The sequence below is a fragment of the Aptenodytes patagonicus genome, chromosome 16 (genome assembly GCF_965638725.1).
Source record: "Aptenodytes patagonicus chromosome 16, bAptPat1.pri.cur, whole genome shotgun sequence".
NCBI lineage: Eukaryota > Metazoa > Chordata > Aves > Sphenisciformes > Spheniscidae > Aptenodytes > Aptenodytes patagonicus.
Window position 1 is genome coordinate 9,578,753 of NC_134964.1, and position 20,406 is coordinate 9,599,158.

The 20,406-nt window shown below is 54.7% G+C and overlaps 1 protein-coding gene across 7 annotated transcripts in view; it reads right to left on the minus strand.

Annotated features, from left to right (window-relative positions):
• Positions 1–4,068: 4,068 nt before the first annotated feature.
• Positions 4,069–20,406, minus strand: part of SEPTIN9 (septin 9) — a 146,034-nt gene continuing 129,696 nt past the window's right edge. For all 7 annotated transcript variants that reach the window (XM_076353489.1, XM_076353491.1, XM_076353488.1 and 4 more), the window contains 7 exons: positions 19,935–20,016; positions 19,119–19,256; positions 12,362–12,479; positions 9,777–9,872; positions 8,801–8,897; positions 7,207–7,258; positions 4,069–6,294 (listed from right to left, as the gene is read on the minus strand). In XM_076353489.1, coding sequence (XP_076209604.1) covers positions 6,159–6,294; positions 7,207–7,258; positions 8,801–8,897; positions 9,777–9,872; positions 12,362–12,479; positions 19,119–19,256; positions 19,935–20,016 — 719 coding nt within the window. In that variant the 3' untranslated portion in view covers positions 4,069–6,158. The remainder of the gene's footprint in view (positions 6,295–7,206; positions 7,259–8,800; positions 8,898–9,776; positions 9,873–12,361; positions 12,480–19,118; positions 19,257–19,934; positions 20,017–20,406) is intronic.

The window sequence follows — 20,406 nt, forward strand, 5'->3', positions numbered from 1 at the left end:
TGAAAAACCACATCTTCTCTCCTGGAGCTGTTGCAGGAAAGCGAGGTGGGCCCCGAGCACCGGCTGCTTGCCATGGGCTGCTGGGGACAGCGTGCTGGGGGGCCTCTTACCTTGGGAACAGCGGGGTCCGCCCCATAGGGCTTGCATAGCCCCCGTAAATCTTTGTGAGCCTCATCTCCTTCTCGCAGGAGGCACAGCCAATGCAGGTGCCCGCAGAGGACCAGCCACAGCCGCACGGGAGCCTGGGGGCGATTTCCTCAGCTCACCAAGAGATGGGGCACGCAGCAGCCCGGGCTGAGCCCCAAGGGGCACCGAGGGCAAAGCTACAAACTCCTTTACACAGCAATTGCCTTTCTTCTGTTTTCTGACTAAATATTTTCTTCTGTTTACCTTCTTGATAGAGTGACTTAATGCTATTCTTCTTTTGCACAATATCACTCGCTTAAACCTCCATTGCGTTGCACACACACGTCTACAACAAATTTTGCTGCTGGGAACCCCACTAAGAGGCTCTGGCTTGGTGTATCGGTTCGTTAGTGCGGGGTCGGTTGTAATGACCGAGACGTGTCGTGCTGCTGTTTGTAAGGGCTTGGTCGGGATGCCCGTGCCCATCGCCGCCAGCCCCCGGGCAGGGCTGGGCACGCAGTGCCATCCTTGCAGGGTTATTCATGATGGGAATAGTTCAGGGGAGGGAAACTTGCAGAAAAGATGGTTTCAGTAGTAATAAGAAGAGGGACTTTGGTACATTACTGCATGCTATGCGGTACGTCTTTAAGTTTCAGTAAACTTTTGGAGTCCCTGGGAAGCTGGTAATGCGCCTTTGAAGGAAGCATGGCTTATGAAATTGCAGTTTTTAGCTTAGCTGGGTAATGCTAATGAGAAAATATTGTGGGCTGCGGGTGGAAGTCTCCCAAATCCCGTAAGTTAGGAATAAATTATTCTGTTTTCTTAAATGAAGCAACGCAGTGCAATACTGCTCCTAAATCAGGCTGACAGTGAGAATTATTTATTAATTTGTATAGGACCAGACACAAGCTCAGCCAAATAATGCAAACTAAACCGTAGCAAAGAGTTACAAACTTCAGCTTGCTGCAGGCAGGGAAGAAAAGTTTTTGCTGTGGTTTTGAGAAGGAGCAGGCAGGCTGGGGCCAGCACCCTGTGCGATGGAGGTGGCGTGAGAGGGTGGCACAGAGGTGGAGATGGAGGGACAAACCCTCCTTTCCGCTGGAGCTGTGGCGAAGATGATCAAAAACCGCCAGGCTTTCAACTGCAGTGCAGCAGCTTCACAGTAATTAAAGCTTGAGATCGCCAGCTCTGCCTATGCCTGCTGCAGCCCAGCTTGCACGTCAAAAGGAGATGTTTCCCGTGAGGACAGGTCCCACGTCACCAAATTCAGGTTTTGATGAGCACTATGGGCCGGTGTGTAAGAGTGATGATCCAGAAAAGTCTCTTAACAGCAGCTCGTACTGAGCAGGTGATGACATATCTCCCTCGGGTACCCCAGGCTCAGGGTGACTCGGCGATGCCCTGCTTTTTGGGTAGCACAGGCTCATCCAAAGGGACCATCCCTGGAGCAGGGGGTGGCCCTTTGGGGCAGAGCAGGCTCCCAGCTCTGAGGGCTCAGACTCTGCGGGTACCACGCAGCCGCGGCTTCCCCTCCTGCCAGCACCTGGCCTCCTACCCAGGGAGGATTTATTCCTCCCTGAACAGATCTCCAATGACGTTATTAATCAGGGAGATGGATGAGTACAACACAGTTTATTGTGCGCTGTGGATGAGTGATAAGTCCGGGTGACGATGCCTGGGATAGCAATCAGGAGAGGGCGAGCGAAAGGAAGAGGAGGGAAGAGCAGCATTGTGGGTAAATAGATGCGCTTCTGGTGGTGATTACCCTCCAAGTAATTAGTTTTTAAATCAGGCAGACGTTTCAGGAACTACTCACTATGAGCTGCTTTATTTATTTATACTCCCTTTTATTCTTATTATTTATAGTCATCCTTTTTGTATGGTGATGCTCTCTGGGTCAGGCTGGTCAGGTGGAACCGGGACCCACCTCCAGCCTAGCCCGGTCAAGCAGCCATCTCCTCCAATGCTGCCAGGCACCCCGAGAACCCAGCTGTGCTCGGGGTCCTCCTCTCCCTCCCGCAGCCAGGCGAAGGGGAGCAAGCACCCGTCATCGCTGCGGAAAGCCCTGCTCCGATCAGTAATTAAACTCTCACTCATCTTCATTTCCCTCATTTGTTAAAGTGAGGCCACTCAATAAGCCATTAGCGCAAGGCCCTCTCTGTCAGCTACAGCATCGTTAGGCAAATTTCCCTCCGAGAGAGCTCGGGAGGGTGCAGGCAGGGGAAGCAGCCCCTTGCCTGCCTCCTCCTCCTCTGCCCAAACCCTCCCCAACCGCCCCCCTCCCAGGTCACTCCTGCCCTTCAGCCAAGGCTCTGGGGAGCAGGAGGGGGGAAGGATTTTGCAATGGCAAACCCTTCCCCCAGCTGGGATTTTCTCATAGCACCACACAAACCCCTGTTCCGTCAGAGCATCTGGCACTGCTGCTCTCCCTTCGCCAACTCCACCTCTCCGGAGCTTCGTAACATCTGGAAGCCATTCCCCGCGCCATTCCTGTGAACGGACCTCCGACCCGCCGAGCTCCTCCTCTGGGCTAAACAAAAGCCACCCTTATTGCTGAGCTCGGGAATTTTGCCTGCCTTCCCCTCGCCCCAGCCACAAACCGTTTCTCAATCTGTCACCAGGAAAGCATCTGCCTGGAGAGCCCCGGAGCATCCTCTGCCCCGTCTCCCTCCACGGGCACGGTCAGATGCCGGCATTGAGGAAAGCTGCAAAAAAAACCAGACACCAGCGCAAGAAAAAACACCATACCGGGAAAAGCTACTGCAGATCTGTCCAGAAGCAAAGCCCATGGTCCATGTTTGTAATTACTACAACTACATGTTGACTTTTTCCCCCCCCAAGAGCTTTTGCTCTGGGTCTTGCTCCGGTTACAATAGCAAGAACAGCTTGATCTCGCTGCTTCTCCCCCGTAGACTCATTTGGTAGAAAAGAACTGTGGGGACGAGGAGTGTCTGAACTAAAGCAACCACAAAACTGCAGTATTGCACCAAAAAAAAAAAAAAGGTATTGCTAGGGATGGGTTTAGCACTGGGGCAAAGGGGGGCCTATCAACGAACTTTACTGCACACCTCACTGGATGCCGTACAAGACGAGCTGATTCACTGCTCTGAAACCCAGATGCCAGCAGAAAAGCAGAAGAAAAAATGTACATAACTGTACTCTAGGAACCCAAGCCAACCTGACTTCTGTCCTGTTGATTTTGTTTTCGTACAGTTCCAGAACCACAGAATCCCGGAGGGGTTGAGGTTGGAAGGGACCTCTGGAGGTCATCTGGTCCAACCCCTGCTCAAGCAGGGTCACCTAGAGCCAGTTGCCCACGACCATGTCCAGATGGCTTTTGAGTTCAACTGGCTCGGGGGGGGGGGGGAAATACAATAGACATGTAAGATGCAGATTAAAACACCACACTGGATGGTGTCTCATCTGCGACACCAGGAAAGAACGTTGTTTTCAGGAAGGCGAGTTCTCCAAGTGAAGCCAACTTCCAAGGGCAACCCTGCAGTCGCGAAAGGTTTTGAAGACCATCTGCCTGCGAAGCCAAAGCCACACTTGTGTGAAAGGCAAGCTGCTGCCTGCTCTTCAACTAGGTGCAACCCCAATAAAAATACCAGCAACTGCAGTGAAAACAGCTTCACCATGAAAGTAGAGGGAGGGGACCCACCTGCCTCCCTCGGGATTTGCAAGGACACAGAGGCCATGCTGGCCTGGTCGCCAAGGGTGCTCAGCACCAGCAGCTCCAGCGTTTTGTAGAGTACCTTGAGCAGATATCTGAGGTAGGAAGAGTTAAGGGGGTTAGGAATAAATAAAACCTTCACCCCGAAGTGGGCAGAGCACAGCAGCTCTGGAGCTGGACTCTCCCGTCACCCTCAGCCCCGCAGGGTCCATGCAGCAACGATCACACCGTGGCTGGGAACAGACGTTTCCAAACGAGCCTCCTTCTATTTGCATTCGAAACATTTATTTTGGGAAATACATATTAAACACTATTATTTATACAAAAATGGACTAAATTTGTCATAATGCTTATAACCCCCAAAAGGCCATTTTAATAGATCTGGATGAAGTTTTTTTTATTGTATTATTTTCTTTTTTTTCTTCCAAAAAAAACCCCAACAGGTTACAAAGGAGAGCGGCATGTCTTGCTTGGCCCAGCTTGAGATATCGACTAGAGGAAAAAAAGTTTAAGATGACATTTGCAGAAGTGCCTCACACAACAGATTTTCTCCCCTTTCATAGTCTTTTTTTTAACGCTTGAAATATATATATTTTTTCAGTTAATACACTTTTTTTGGTTTTGTTTTTGCTAAAATATAGCAAGTCAGCAAGTAGATAGTTGTTCTTCCCCAACAGCTCCATCATGCTGTTGCGGGGGGGGGAACGAGTTAAGGGGGAGAGCGGATTCTCCTTGCGATGCACCCCCCCTGCACGCACCCCTTTGGCTGCCGGGGGGACACACATGTGTGGGGAACCCCTGCAAACCCTCCGCTGAGCAACGTTATCTGGGCATCCCCACCAAGGTGAGAGCAACCTCCTCCTTCCTCCTGGTCACCTGTGCTGAAGAAGGTGGCTCTGTCCCCCATGGAGACCATCGGATGGGCTCTGCAGGCACCTTCCAGCGCTAGAGGATGGGACACGCTGCCATTTTAGTATGTGCCTCCCCCCAAAAAAAGGTGATTTGCAGAAAGTTTTATCCCTTAGAGAGGATACGGAGACTGACGGAGCGGACAACAGAAAGGCAAGCGGAGCTGGGGCGGGGGGCAGGACTGCAGAGCTCTGCTCCAAGACCACCCGCTCCTGTGTCACGGCGTTATTTAACCGACCCCCTTGCAGGGTGTTATTTACTGGAGACTCATTGAAAGAGGAGGCGCAGGGGGGCAGAGCAGGGGGGGGGCATGGGACGCAGCACCCACAAACGCCACCCCAGCCCTCCCCACGGCTGCAGGGCTCGGTCCGCACATGCACAGTCCCCTTGCACAAGGACTAGCAAAACAGAGGAGCATGTTACATGTACACACGTCACACAGGGGATCCAAAAAAAAAAAAAAATAATTAAAAAATACCCAACAGCCTCCTCTGACGTAGGGAAAAGCCCGAGAATCACAAGGGTCAGACAGGACAACCCTCCGCCTCCCACCACCGCTTTGCAGAGACGTTCCACTCTCAGCCCCCTTTGGACAAACAAACTCCGAGCCTTCAGTGGAAAAAAACCCACCCAACTGAATGAAAAATAAATATGCAAGTGTTCCCAGGACATCAGCCACATCTATGGTCCAAGGGAGAGGGAAAAGGAGTCTCTACAAAGTGTCGCAGGCCTTTTGCAGGCTGCAAATACAGACAAGGCAAGCCCTCCCTCCCCTCTCCCACACTATTGCAAGGTAACAGTCTGAAAAGGCACTTCTCCCAAAGCAGGTCGCTCTGCCTGGCCGGGGGTCGGTGACAGGCGAGGTGACACCTAAACACTCCCAGTTTATTGCATGTAGGCAGGGTAGAGGGGTTGGGTTGGGGGCTGGCGGGTCCCGGAGGGCTGCAGAGGGCTCAGAGGAGGCGGCAGGAGACAAGGATGGCACCATCTTTCTCTCTTCATACCACCGTACCTTGCTGCCGAAGGCTACATTCACCTGGAGAAACCCTTGCCTTCAACGGACGGAGAAGAGCCTCTGCACGGAAGGGCAGGCAGGGCTCCTGGGGGCACCCCAATCCCGCCGGCCCCACGGATCTGCTCCCCCGAGCTCGGCTGTCGGGCCAGCGCTGGGGGCCAGAGAGAGCCCGACCTCCACGGGGGGACAGTCCCCAGCCCAGGGATGCTGGACCGGGGGCTGAGAAGAAAACCCATGCCACAAAGCAGGGGGGATGAGCGGTCGCCCCGCTCTGCACGACAGAGACGGCGTCTGGTTATTTGGTCAGTTAACATTGGCAGGGGGTTGCGGGGTGGGAAGAGGGACAGTGGCAGAGGATTTATATAAAAATAAAGGGGGAAGAGGGGAGAAATAGCGAGCGTGAGCGAGCAAGGTCCTGGCTACAGAGCGAGACGGTTACATTTCGTTAGCCACCAGCTCTTTGTCGGTCACGCCGTTGGAGAGCGAGCTCTGGCCCTCGTTCAGCCTCTTGACCCTGTAGGCTTCGAAGTGGATGTTGCTGGTAATATCCTTTATGTTCTGCATGTGCGTCCTGTGGGAAAGGGAGATGGGGGCAATCGCACCTCGCTGGGCACAGGTTCGGCCAGCCCAGCCTCCGCCACCCCAACCCTTGCACCCCCCAACCCTTGCACCCCCCAACCTCTGCTTTCAAACACCCCCTCCAGCCCAAATTTCCCCTCCTCCTTTACTGGTTAACAGTATCTTTAGGGCACAGGAGGGAAGCAAAGGCAATTATGGGCAGCCAAGACCAGAAGCCTTCACTGGTACCAACAGCCTGTGCTTGGGTACACGGGAGCCCTGGCTGCGTAACACCCATCCGGGAAGACCCCGGTCCTGCAAGTCCCTGGGATTAGGTTTTGTAGCCCCACACAACTATCTGCCAGCAACAGCTCACGTGTGCAGAGTTTACCTTGCAGCCAAATTTAGCAGGAGCCCAATGCCCCCTCCAGCAAGCCAAGGGGGCTCAGCCTCCCATTCCCCTGCAGCAGGGACGCCTCTTTCAAGAGGGACAGGCGATCGCCCAGACCCCCCAGTGGCACGATCCTGGGACACAGGAGGGTGATGTCTTTGGACTGGGGGTAGGACCTGGGGCTGGTGAGGGATCACGAAGGCCAAAAGGCTTCCCAGCTGCTTGCAAGAGAGCTGGAGCCACACGGCACGCTGCCAGCAATCTTGGAGTCTGTCCTGACCCATCCACTGCTCCTCTCCTCCTTTAACTCAGCACCATGGCTGAGAAAAGCCCCCTGAAGCCATGTCCCACTGAGTGGGGCCAGCCCTTGCAGCGGGCCTGCAGCGTTGCAGCAGGCTGAGAGGGGAGGGAGGGAGGGAGGGAGGGATGAGCAGAGCGAAGCAGCAGCTGCTTCAAGCTGGGCTGGGCTCTCCCCTTTCTTTGGATGCCACCTGGTGACCGAAGGCTACAGGGACAGGGCACAGTCCTACCCACCTGATGAGGAGGTCCCGCAGGTAGGCGAACTCACAGTGTGTCGTGTTCTCCACTGGTGGGAAGAGAGAGAAACCCATCAGCACGCACCCGCGGCATGAATGTGGCAACCACTTGGGGTAAGGAGGACCCTATGGGGCTTCACTAGCGTGTGGAGGGCTGAGATGGGGACTTACCCCCAGGGCTATAGGGTGCAGGACTCAAGAGTCCTCTTTGCTGCTGTAGGCCGGTGATTTACCCAGGTTTCTGCCCCAGCTCAGCATGACCAACTGGCTGGTGAGGTCTGACTGAGCATTCCCAGTCCCTTCCCACCATCTTCCACCAAACGAGGGAGCTCCCAGCAGCATCTCCCACCGTGACCCCCCCTTTGGACCAACGCAAGCTTAAGAGGGCCCCAAACAAGACAGGGAAAGGGACAGGGTGAGCTTTGCAGCGAGCGCCGGGCACGGCCCCACAGAAGTGTTTCACCTATAGCTTCACCACGAGCACCCTGCGACATCCCAGGCACGTCAGTGACTCTGCTGCCCGGGCTGCCGGTGCTGCAGAAGGACGCGATCTCTTGCTGACAAAGGCTACTGCTGTCTGAACAGGGCTTGGAGCAAGCAAGAGTGTTTGCAAGAGGGAAAAATCAAGGGGTGTTGCTCCACCACAATTTGATGGCTCGCAGTTTACCACGCATTCGAATTTAAAGGATCAACTCCCTTTTTTTGATTTTTTCCACCCAAACAGGCTTGAACATAATGCAGAAATGGCAAGACAACAAATAACACTGTTCTGCAAAGGCTGCCCGTGGGCATGGCTGGGTCCCGGGGTCTCCCCATGCTGAAGGCAGACGCCACATGCAGAAGGTGAGTGGTTTAATGAGCCCCATTAAACTCAGAGCTTCCAAGGACAGAGCACAAGAGGGCAGCAGAGCTTTAAAATACGTTGATCTTCCTGGCATCTTTGTTAAGCCAACCCTCAACACAGATTTCCTATTAAAAAGACTCATAAATGAGAGAAACCCATGAAATGAAGGGGAGGAAGATAAGACGGGTGGCACTGGGGACATGCCAGTTGGCTGTCAGGGGCAGGGAAATGTGTAGATGTACTGGAGCCAGGAGCCTTCATCTAGCCTTTAAACCATGATTTAAAATGGGGGATAAAAAAGGAAGATGCTGATGGGATGCGGATGGAAGAAGGAAGAGATCCCACAAGGGCACCAGCCAATGCATGGTGGAGGGTGCAGAGACCTACAGATGCTGGGGAAAAGGCTCTAATCTGGGCTCGAGACACAAAGACGTCAGCACTGCACTCGTGTGCCCTCAAATCCAGCCATCATGCATTTAACTGCAACCAGCAGAAGCCAGGCCGCAAGAAACCCAGAAGTGTCCCCTCCGGCACTCAGCAGGCCCCCAAGCTGCACAAAGGCCAGGAACTCGGCGCAGGAGCATTGGCCAAAGTGTTTTCAGTCCCCAAACACCGGGGAAGTGACTTTTTTTGGAGGGGCAGGGAAGCACTACATACACCTTGACTTCTACTGCTGGTTTTGGACCTCATCACCTTCTGTCAGGGCAGGGAGATGGGCTCAAGAGGTAGGGAAACAAGGACAAGGTACCTTCAATGGTGCCCCACTTGGTCTTCCTTCCAAGGATTCTTCTTCCATTAACCTGGTACTCCTGGTCACTGCCCACCACTGCAAACGGGATCATTTCCTGAGGAAAGAGGAAAAAAAAGGTTCCGTTTTCCTCCTGAAAACCGGTCAGGAAACCAAGCTGGCGAGCAAAGTCCTACGTCAAGCTGTTTTCAGGAGAGAGTTTCATGGGATGAGCTGGTCTGTCCCTGATGCTCCTGAGCAGCATTGCCTGCCAGAGACCACAGGCAGCCCAGGACCTGGGCAGCAGCATCTCTTGCACACGTGCCTAGTCCAAAACCAGTCTAAAACCAGCCCAAAACCAGTCTAGCCCAGCACCTCATTGGCAGGCACCAGCGTACAGCCAGGGCAAAGGTATCACGATGCTTCCCTGGGAATCGCCCCCAGCATCTGGCAACCCGTGGCTCAGTCACTTCCTGATCCAAGGTGGTATCTTTGCACTTAGAGTCCCTAGAAGACTTTTTTCTTCCTTGAATTTGTCCATTCCACTTTATTGAGCCACAAACTTGTTAGCTACTTCCTATAGCAAGGAATCGACAGCCACGAAAGCAGAACGGCCTATGGGCAAATTACCTCCAGGTGCCGGGAAGGTTGCTCCCCTAGCCAGGGATGGGCAGACACCGGCACTCCCTGCCCCTGGGGCAGGGCAAGCGGCCACGGGACCTCCCTACCCGCTGGTTGCTGAGGGCACCTTTGAGGAACGGGACTGGGGGAAGGAGCAGCGACATGGACGGGAGAGGACACCTTCCCCAGGTACTTTCCTCACCCTCTTTCTGCCCCTGCTCTGAGCTCTGGCAGGATCCTCCTGGGCAGACCCCCTGGACAGGGGCACAGCAGCTTTGGAAAGAAAATAGAGGCACTTTGCAAGAGACCCCCCCCCAGGACATCACCAGCACCCAGAGCTGCAGGACCCATCCAACCTGCAACGCCACGCACTAACCCTGAATTTCTCATTCACTAGCCGATCTTCAGAGTCTTCATCAAACTCCTTCTGAGGATACACGTCGATCCCATTGGCAAGAAGATCGGCCATTATCTAGGAGAGAAGAGCAGAGAAACACATGACGGAGACACGGGCAGAGGAGCTGCACTCCCACCACGGCGGCAGCTCCCAGCCGACCCAAGAGGCTCTCATGAGCAATGCCCAGCAGCAACATCTTCCCTCTCCATCCTAAACACTGCCCACCTTCAGGAGAGAGACCTGTGTTTAACTGCTACACACCTATCAAGCGCTTGCCGTGGAATCTCTGCAAGAACCTGGTGCTAAGACACGGTTCAGGCTGAGTGAGATGAAGTTATATGAGCTGGGCGTTGCTTTGGGGTTGAAAAAGACAATAAGACAATACAAGCTGCACCAAGCAATGGGGAATGTAGCGGCCAGGCACATAACCCAAAGTTAAAGAGTTGCTTTCTGGTGTCTGCTTATCCTCCTTGGAAAAGGAGTACAGCAGTGTCTGATCCGAGGGGACAGGGACACAGACAGCTTGGAAAAGCGGCCTCTAAGGATATTGCCTCTGTGCAAGGGGAAGAGATGCTGAAATCTGATTCCTGGGTGGAGGCTCAGCTCACGGGGAGCATGGAGGATCAGCCTGTTCCAACAAAGCTGCAAACCCAAACCCAGCCTGCGACCCAAACCCAGCCTGCGCGCCCGCTCCCATCACTTCCTATGGCAATAAACTCCTCCGTGTCAGCCCTACGCTGCAGGCTAGCAAAGGAAGCGGACCCAGCCCAGAGAAACCCCCCAGCCAGCCTCCCACCCCCCAGCCAAACCCCCACACTATTTTTAGGGGAACAACCCAACAAAGCCAACTCCCCAGGGCATCGGAGCCCATTCCACTAATTCAGTGCAGCGCTGGCATCAACCTAGGTAGCCTGCAGCCAGACTGGTGCTTCACCATCACCTACCCACCCCGATCCAAACCCAAAAAACCTATCGCCTCTCCGAACCAGCTACACCCCCAGATGCAGACGGGGCTCTGCTTTTTGGAAGCACGCACACAGGCGTGCTGGAAGAAAGGGAAAAGGTCCCAGCCTGAGCCCACCTGGACTGATTGCCCGTCCTCTCTTTGCACCAGCAGACCTGGAGCCATGAGCGCGAGCCCCTTGCAGAAGGGGCATTGCAAACACACCACGTGGCTACGTGTTCTCCCTCCATCTGGAAGGATTTTGGGGGTCTGGTTACAATCAGGAATGTAATTAGAGACAGGGCAAGCTCATCCTGCGCTGAGCCGGTGCAGAGTGGGCGAGCCAGGTGGTCTCCCCATGGTCTTTCATTACACAAGGATGGTATTAGCAGCCGAGAGCGCCCAGGTGACATTTTAGGCCCCAGACTGACTTTGTAGTCCCAGAGCCAGCCAGCCACCCCCAGACACCCAGATGCGTGCACTTGTAACCTCTGAACGGAGCCAGCAGTCTGCAAAAGCCACTGCAGAGAGCAGATGTGGCACCGCGGACTCACACCCCCATCCTCCCACACCAGCTCCTCACAGATCTCCGTGCAAACAGGCTGACACACTGATCAAGCCCAGCCTGGATTACCTCTTGGCTCCATTTCCAGCCATCCTCTAGCTCACTGCAAAGGGAACTGCTTGCAGACTTTGGATTCAGTCCCCAAAACCAGATTGGATATTTCAGTGCCTGATCCTACTCATCAAGAAGTGGGAAGACACTGGTGCGGGAAGGGCTGGCTGATGCTCTTCTGCACAGAGGCACTGAACAAACCCCTGGCCAATGTGCCATCCTCTCCATAACCAGTGGACGTGGCCCCTAAAACTGTCCTTTCCCTTCGCTTCACTTCCCTGCAGTTCAGACTCACGGACCAACGAGCTTGGTGGCTTGTTTACTTCTGCAGGGAATGCTGAGGCCATCACGCCTGCAGCCACATCCATCAGCTACCCGAATGGATTTATAGCACCTTACCGAACCCCAAAGAGGGGCATCTCCACCTCTTGGCAGCACCAGGCGTGCACGGAGGAAAGCCCATGCCTTGCTGTGGATCCAGACAGCCTCCTCGGCTCCCCACCACCAGCTCCCAACCAAGGCGATCAAGGGAATTTCATGCCTTGCTTCCCCCATAAATCTTGCCCAGCTGAGCTCAGCAAACCCACACGTTTTTTTTCCTGGTTCCTGTATCAGTGTATGATGCTGCTCAGGAAGGGTTTTTCAGCCTCTATGTGCAGCACCATCAACCTCCCAAAATAACAAAACCCAGCCTGAAAATAACAACAACAACAACAATAACAAAGGAGGCAGGAGAAACAGGCCCCAAGACTTAGAGCTCGAAACTTATCCTGCACTGACAAAGATCCAAGAGAAACACAAGGAACTGCTTGGAGCACAGGCCTTTCCTCGGCCACGTGGGATCGCTCAGAGCTGCAGCCGGAGGAATGCGCTGGGCTCCCGGCCAGGTGCTCGCCTTCCCAGCCCTGCCGGGGGAAGGCTGGGGGAGCCAGGGAAGGGGGAAAGGGGCAGGAGGGGATGGGGAACAAGAGATGGGAGCCCAGATAAGAGCCGCCAGCCCCTTACCCTTTGTTTGAAGTAGTCCCTCTCCTCCAGCGTTAACGTGTCGGCTTTTGCAATCACGGGGACGATGTTGACCACTTTGCTCAGGCGTTTCATGAACTCGATGTCTAGCGGTCGGAGCCTGAAAAATGCAGCAGAAAACAGGGGATTCGCGCACCGGTAGCGAGGTAGGGGGCTGCTGCAATCCCCCAGCAGAGGGGGGGCCTTCAAAGACTAGACACAGAGGGGGAATCGCTTCCTTTGAGATAGGACAAATAAAGACATTTTCTGAAAAGCACAACAGCACATATCCATCTCAGAGGCGGTTGCAGACAAACACTTAAAACATCTCCCTTTCAAAGCACCCCGCTATTGCCTGCGAACCCTCGCAAAGCCCTGTGAAGTGGGAGAGGGCTTTTCTCTCTCTGCATGGATGCTTGGCCACAGAGCACTGCAGAAACTTGCCCAAAGCAACACGCGTCCTTGGCGAAGCCGGGATGAAAGCACGGGCGATGCTGGCTGCGGGGCCAGCCCACCCACGATGTACAAATCAAGCTGGGGAGAGACCACGGTGTGAAACCTCCTCCAGCCCTATCCAAGCTGTCACCCACTGTCACCCACCAGCCAAGGACAGCATGACGTGGAAATGGCCACAGGTGACTATTCCTGCTCACACTCCCTCCTGCGCTGAGCACCAGCCCGCTGTCGTGCACGAGCAAGGATTGCATCTCGCATCCATCAGTTGGGATTAAAAAAGGCTCTGCTAATTCTCCAGGGGTTCACACAACACAGAAGAGATGCTGCTTGTTCCAGAGGGCAAAAATGTCAGAAAATCTTTACAACGAAAGTCTCAGCAGAGGAAAGCTGCACAGATTGCATAACCCCAATGATCAACCCCTCGGGAAATCCCTCCCTGCTAAACATTCCCGCTGACAGCACGGACGCGACCTCCGGTGCCACGCTGCTCCACGTCCAAGGGCTGCAGTCCAGCTGCAGACAGCAATGAGGGCGCCTGGCCATGACCCTCCCTCGCTCCTCAGTCCTCCCTGAAGGTGTTTTTACTGCTGGGGATTCCCAAGCCAGCTAGAGGAAAGCCCTCCTTGGGACGCCTCCACTTGCCGCAGATCCCCCTCAGTGGCTCTGGAGGTGATGGGGACACACGCCCATGCACGACAGTTTAGCAGATGTTGCCTTGAAAAAGGAAACCTGGAGGTCCCAGGGGAGACCAGGGTACAGGAACACCTTTGGGGTGCTCATGCATTAAGGAGCCTGTTTGAAACGAGCCCTCGCTGAAAGCACACAGGGAAGGGGCAGGAAGGTCAAAGCCAGAGTCCCAGAAGCAAAGGGACACCTCTGCCACTCGTACCTCCTCATGACCTCCGGTGGTGGCATGTGCCAGCAGGACAGGAGCCAACTCATCTTTGGTGAAACTGGGGCAGAGAGAGGCAAAGTCACCTTTCAGAGGAGCCGTAGGCTTCAGTGGCAGAGCTGGGGCCAAGAACGAGACCTCCCAAAGGGCAGACCAGCCCCGTGCCACAAACCAGAGGCCCATGGCAACAGGGAAGAAACCAAAATAAATGGGACGGTGACTTAAAATGCCCAGGTGCGAGCAGGCACCCAGCAGGAGCCCTGCATGGGGGAACACGGAGCGGAGCAGAGCACTCAGGGAGAACATGGCCAAGAGAGCACCTACTGCCAACATGCTCAAGCCAAACTCCACCATGGTCTTCTCGGGCCCTAGAAAGGGCTCAGAGACCCCTGCAGACCCAGCACGGCTCCTGCAAAGCCAGCAAGAGTCACACGAGTGCAAAAGGGAAGGGGTTGATCCTGCTCCTCGGCAGTCACTAGGCAGTCACCATCCCGCGAGGCCATCGCTGCCCAGCTCCAGTGCCAAGGGAGGGACATCCAGCCCTGGAGAGACCCACTCAGCTCCGGCTGATCCGAAAAGGGCAGCTCGAGGCTGCTCCAGCGCAGCCAGCACTGGTGACCCAGCTGAGCCCTTCCCTGGCCAAACCCACTCCTCTCCCAGGGATCAGGCTGGACCATGCCAGGTGGACCTTCTCCCCGCACGCTAACGGCACGCGTAGCCCAGAGCACGTCGTTAGCGTGCGGACAAATGAGTTCCTAACACAAACTCAGGAGTCACAGATCACCCTGGGCCCCAGGAAAGAAAGAGTTTGGCTATTAAAAAAAAAGAAAAGAAAAAAACACAAGGAAACCCCCATGGACACATCTAAGCAGACTTGCTGCTGGCAAACATTGTTTGGAGCTCTGCATAATGTATTTCCCAGACCTCCAAGGAAGTAATGCAGTTATGCTCCTTTCCCAGCAGACTTCTTTCCCCTCCTCTCTCTTTGCTATTTTTCAAACAATTTTTCCCCTCTAAAAGCCTCTTCCCTACTGAGACTGTGTTCCTGCCTCTTTCATCAGCTTTTCTTTTAGAGTGAAGACCAGGATGCATATGTAGCCGATGCAGATGAATTCACAATCAGCCAGACATTTGAGTTTCAGCTCGACTGACACATTACTGGGCCCTCACCAATACCCAGAGGATGCCGGCAGTGAGCCTGAGAGCAGGAGGCAGAGCCAGAGCCAGCCCACACCCCTGCCCATGTCCACCAGCATCCACGCAGGCGCAGTGACCGTGTCCCACACTGGTCTGCATCCAAAGCCAGAAGAGCCCAAGGCACCTTTTACACGACTCTGCTCCAATGGGCTTCTGCAAGTGCCTCATCCATGGAGGTCACCTCCCATGGGCACCTCCCTGCTCCATCCTGGAGAACAGGAGGGGAACCAAGGGACTCCCCAGAAAGGCAAACTGTATGTTTTTAGGGTATTTTGCAAGTTTCTAGATATTCTACCAATTCCCGCTAGGTAGCCCCAAAAAACCTTAAGTATTTAAAAGAAAGTGATTCTTTTCACTAAGAACAAGCCCTGTCGCTAGGTGTCACGTTCAGGTGAAGACACCAAAGGAGAATAAATGGCTTAAGGTGATCACGAGTGCAAAGAGCCTGATTTGCACTAATAGCCTAGTACAGACCCAGGCAGACATGGCCAAGGTCTCAACGGGGCAAGCCCAGACCTAATTCCTCTTAACTCCTGCTGCGAGGCACAGCCCAGGACAGCAGGGACTTCTACTGGTATCTGCGGGGACCAGTTTTGGTGTTTAACCCCCACCATCCCGTGACAAGCCACAGGCACAGCAGCACTGCCCTCCACTGGGTGTTTGAACTTGGTTCACCTCCACAAAGCATCGATGCCAGAACCTGGCGAGGATTAGCAGTGAAACCCTTAGATATACAAATGCACAAAACAGCAAGAGAAAGCGAGTTATTTCATTTTGGGTGCGCGCAATCTGCTCCAAGCAGATCACGAAAGAGAAGGTAGAGCTCAAGAAGAAAAAGCATCTGTTTTCTTCCCCTTCCCCAAATGGTCCCCGATATTATTAACTTGCAACTAGACACATACACACTTTGGGCTTTGCTGGGAGGGGGTGGAGGAGCTCTAAGGGAAGTGCATGGGCTGGAGCAGGAGCTGCCCGAAAGGCTCCAGCCCACCCCAGCCGGTGCTGGTTGCTCCCCCATCCCCTCTTGCTATGGGGCTGGGGAAAGCAGAGCAGCTGGGTACACGTTATCATGGCTGGGCACACGTTATGGTGGCTGGACACACGTTATTTCTGCATTGCCCGCAGCCAGCGTGCACGAACAGGATCTAAGCAGAGGCTCATTCCTGCTGGTTCCCTTGAAATGCCTTTATAGGAATCAAAATTCACGGCGAGCTGCAAAGTTATTTCCTTTTGGTTGTGCCCCAGATCAAACTAGCAGCAAGAATTTGAGCCGTGCATTAAGCAAACACCAGCGAGCACCCAGCAGCCGCCCAGCCCCTTCACCAGGACCCGCCAGCCTGCTTAAGGGACCCGGCGGGCACCCGAGAAGTGCAGCTAGCGGGGAAAGCGGCAGTGGGTGTCAGCCCGTCAGCCAACAGCTCTGGTACACACATAAAAGGGGCTGCCGAGGCCGGGGTGGTGTTTCAGAGTCCCTTTTCAGAGCCGAACGGTGCTTCACAGGGGTCAGAGCGGAGATATTTATTGGGTGGCAAAGAGCTGGCCTTGCGCAGCTGCAGCCAAAAGCCCCTGCCAGCACGCTACTTAGCCTTCGCAAACATGGTTTTACGGGAGTGTTACAAGAAGGATAGGGGGTGTGCGAACTAGATAGGTTGCAAAGCCTGCTCCGAACTCCCTGCAAAGGGAGGCAGCAGCGGAAACTTCTCCGCTGATTAACCCTTGAGCTGCCCAGATGGGAGGGCCAGACTGAAACGGAGCTGAGCAACCCTCCACTCCAGCTTCTGAATCTGTGCACTTGGCTAACTTTGCTTTTTTCCCCCCTCTCCTTCCCTTTTTATTTAAGAAAAAAAGCAAGCTCTCACCCAATGACCTGGCAGGCTTCGCCCTGGCTGCCTGCAGTGGCCACGTGCCAGGGCAGGGATGCCGAGTCCCGTGCTGTGCCTGACCATGCGAGCGGGGAAGGACAGACAGACACGAGTCACCGCCGCTTTGGTTGCGTCACATGGTGAGGGCAGCAATTCCCCAAAGGCAACGCGAACAAGCCCCGTGCAATCAGTATCCCGGGACTGATGGCACCAAGCATCCCGGGACGGCAAGCGGCACGGGAAGCACATGGATGGTGCCATGCGGTAACAGTGGGGTCCTCCACAGCTGGCTGTGGTTGTCCCTAGGGCAGGTCCCTGCAGCACTATGAGCCACTGCCCTTCCCAGCCGTGCTCCCCATTGCCTCCCAGTGAAGCCAGAAGTGCCAAAGCAAGGACCTGGATTCCCTTCCCATACCCCTCCACGTGGGACCACGGACCACCTGCCTCAGCAGAGGCACAAACCTGCACTCAACCTTGCGCAACAACCCCATGACACGGCCTCCCAAACCCTTGTCCTCCAAAATGAGCGTGACCCTCTGCTACCAGCACTGCCGCAGCAGCTCCACCCCGCAGGAGAGGTGGCCATGCCATCCATTCGTGTCCATGGACCGCGGGAAGCACTGGGGGAAGCCTGTCCGTGATGATGAGAAATGTAATTTGGGCTTCACAAGGGAGCAGAAAGGAAACCCAACGTGTGCTCAAGCTCTCGGAGAAGCAAAATTTCCCACTGACTTCTCCCTCCCGGTGGGGTTTGTCCCCCTTCATTCATTCCTTGGCTTATCTCTGTCCTGTGGCAGGAGGGGACGTGTGAGCCGGAGGCCGGCTCTGACACCGGGGCAGGAAAGCGCAGCCCCCTGAGCCGCAGCCGGGGAGCGAGCGCCAGCCCCAGCCGGGCTATCAGGCTACCGGGAAGGAGGATCAGCGCAGGGCTCAGCAACAACGGCCTCCAACCGCTGGGCTCGCTCGGATATTGGAAACACATGTTCGTTGGAGAGAAAGAAAAAAAGCAGCTGAAGTTCCACGCAATTGCTGTTAGCCGGCGGGTGAGAGAAACCAGAGCGCACGGCTGGAGAGGCTCCGGTGGGGGACACGGGGACGGGGCTCCATGCCACCGCCTGCGCGGCCCAGGGAGGGCAGCCACCACCCCCCAAAATCTGCAACCCCCGTGCGGGTGTGGTATCCACGGGATCTAAGCATCGGACGTGCTTTTAAGGGTTAAACACCCAAAGCAATGAGAAAAAGCTCAAGCATAGCTAATACTGCAACACCCCGACCTGCCAAGGCAGGGTCTGCAGATCGGAGCTGAGATAAGCAGGACCAACACGCTAGACTGTCCTAAAAATGTCATCTCCCTTTGAAATGTTTTCTGCTTTATCGTATTAAACCATAAATGTTTCGTCGGCCCCTCAGCTCCCAATCGACAGCCGGTTACACAAGAAGAGCATAACTGGCCCATGCAGTCATTTTATTCCAGTGAAGGATGCATTTTTGGTCTACCCACTGACAGAAGCAAAACAAAGTCTTTTCTATTGGAATAAATCTCTACAAGGGGAAGAGGAAAAAGCTGACATTAATACAGTGCTGGCGGCTTAAGTTTACTTTTGAAAACAGACCCAAAAAAATCCCCACGCAGACAGAGCCAGAAGTAGAAGGAATTGACACAAATCAAAAGGAAACTTAGGTCTCGTTTTATGTTGTGATACTTTAAGTCACATTTTTCAAGACACTTTAAGTGCCCCAGATTTTCACTGTGGGCTATGTGCCTAGGAGAAAAAAAAAAAAAAAGAAAAAAAATAGAGCGAGATCTGGGCCTTTGATGCTGTCACTTGAGAAGTGCCAGAGCCAGGAGAGCTCTGCGCTGGATAAACTGCATCCCACTTGCAGACTAGTCAAACAACCTACAAAATACCCTTAAAGGGTGAGGGTGTTCGCTCCCTCGGTAGCACGAGGAAAACCGGCTTCTCCCCTTACAAAGGCACAGCAAAAAAAAAATAATGTTCTGTTTGCAAAGGCAGCCAATTTGAGAGCTCAGCGATTGGTGTCCATCCTCGGTCGAGCAAGCAAGGTGACCAAAGCAAAGCAAGCAGCTAACTGGTGCTCAGGGAGGCTTTGATGGCCCCTCAGAAGAGGAAACGCCACGTTTCTCTGGGGTACAGCAGCTCTGCTGTGTTATTGCGAGGGCTCCAGATGCTACAAGCCCTAGGAAGGACAGCTTCACGCTGTCCTCAAGCTCCTCAAGTCCCGAGGAAACACGGGGGGGATCCCAAGGATGACCCTGACGGCTGAGCTGCCCGAGACCAAACGCAGGAGAGGGAAGCCCCGAGGGTCTGAGCGAGGACGGCAGGGTACGTACGAGTGGCCAGTGGCTGGGATGAAGTATATACAGCAGTGCACCCGCGTGTCGGGGATCCGCTTCTTCCGGTTAATGTTGATTTCCTCCTGCAGGTACTTCTCGTATTGGTCGTTGATGAACTTCATGATGGGCTGCCAGCTGCAGAGAGAGAGGAACACGGGGCAATGGGTTTGTGTGAGGGATCTGGACCACCCTGAACCTCCCACCTGGCCTGACTGTGTGAAGAAGAGCCCGCCGAGCCGGGGATGGACAGCATCTTACAGAATCCCATAAAACAAACCAACCCAAAACACACTCAAACACCAAGCTGCTGAGCAGGGCAGTCCCTCAGCTCTTCGCACCCCGTTGTGGCACAGCAGCAAGAGCAGCATCAAACCCCACAAAGCCCAGCCCAGCTCACGGTGAGGAGAAGGCACCTCCCACCGGCTGGCCAGCCCAGCCCTGCCCCGGCCCGGGGGGGCCGTCCCACACAGCCAGCCACTGTCCCAGGGACTCCTGGCAGAGTTCAGCCTTCAGAGCCACATGAGCGAGGTCCAGGGACCAGCCATGCTGGCACACAGCTGCTCCCGGACGCGAACAAAGGTTGTCTCATGCCCGGAACAGCAGGATGTTTGTGAGCTCTCGCAGGGTCCAGGGTCAGCCCCGGGGAGCATGGCACTGCGCTGCCACCCACAACAACCCTCTCCTCTGCTCCCCACGCAGCATGGGTGGCAGGGGACCAGGCTACGGCCGTCGGCACCAGCTCCGGGTCAGGATGCCCCGGGGCTCGGCTGCCTTCCCTCTGCACCGGTCCCCACGTCAGCGCAGCCAACTCACCAATTCTCATTGTTGATGTGGTCTCCAAAGCCCGGGGTGTCGATGACCGTCAGCTTCATGCGAACCCCCTTCTCTTCAATCTCTGAAACGGAAAGGAAAGCTGGTGCGCGAGGCAAGCGTTGAAGGGTGCTCTGGCCAAGCCCACCCTCCCAAAATCAGCTGGAGGGCTGGAGCTTGCTCCCAGGGAAGAAACACACCTTCACAGCTTCTAACAGGCACAAATCAGCCCTCCAAAGGGATGCAGCAGCACCACATCTGCCCTGAAATGCCACCCCCCATGGCCACCTCACTTGTTCCTTTCCATCACAATTAAGTCAATGCTGGTGGATAAAGAAAAAATAGATGTTTTCTCAGCCCTGCAAGCATCTCTGGATGGTAAAAGCCCCTTCAGAGAGATGAGAGTGGAAGTTTAGTGGAGGTCCACAACTCCCGCAAGCCCCCAGAGACACAAGGCAGAGCAGGACCAAAAGCC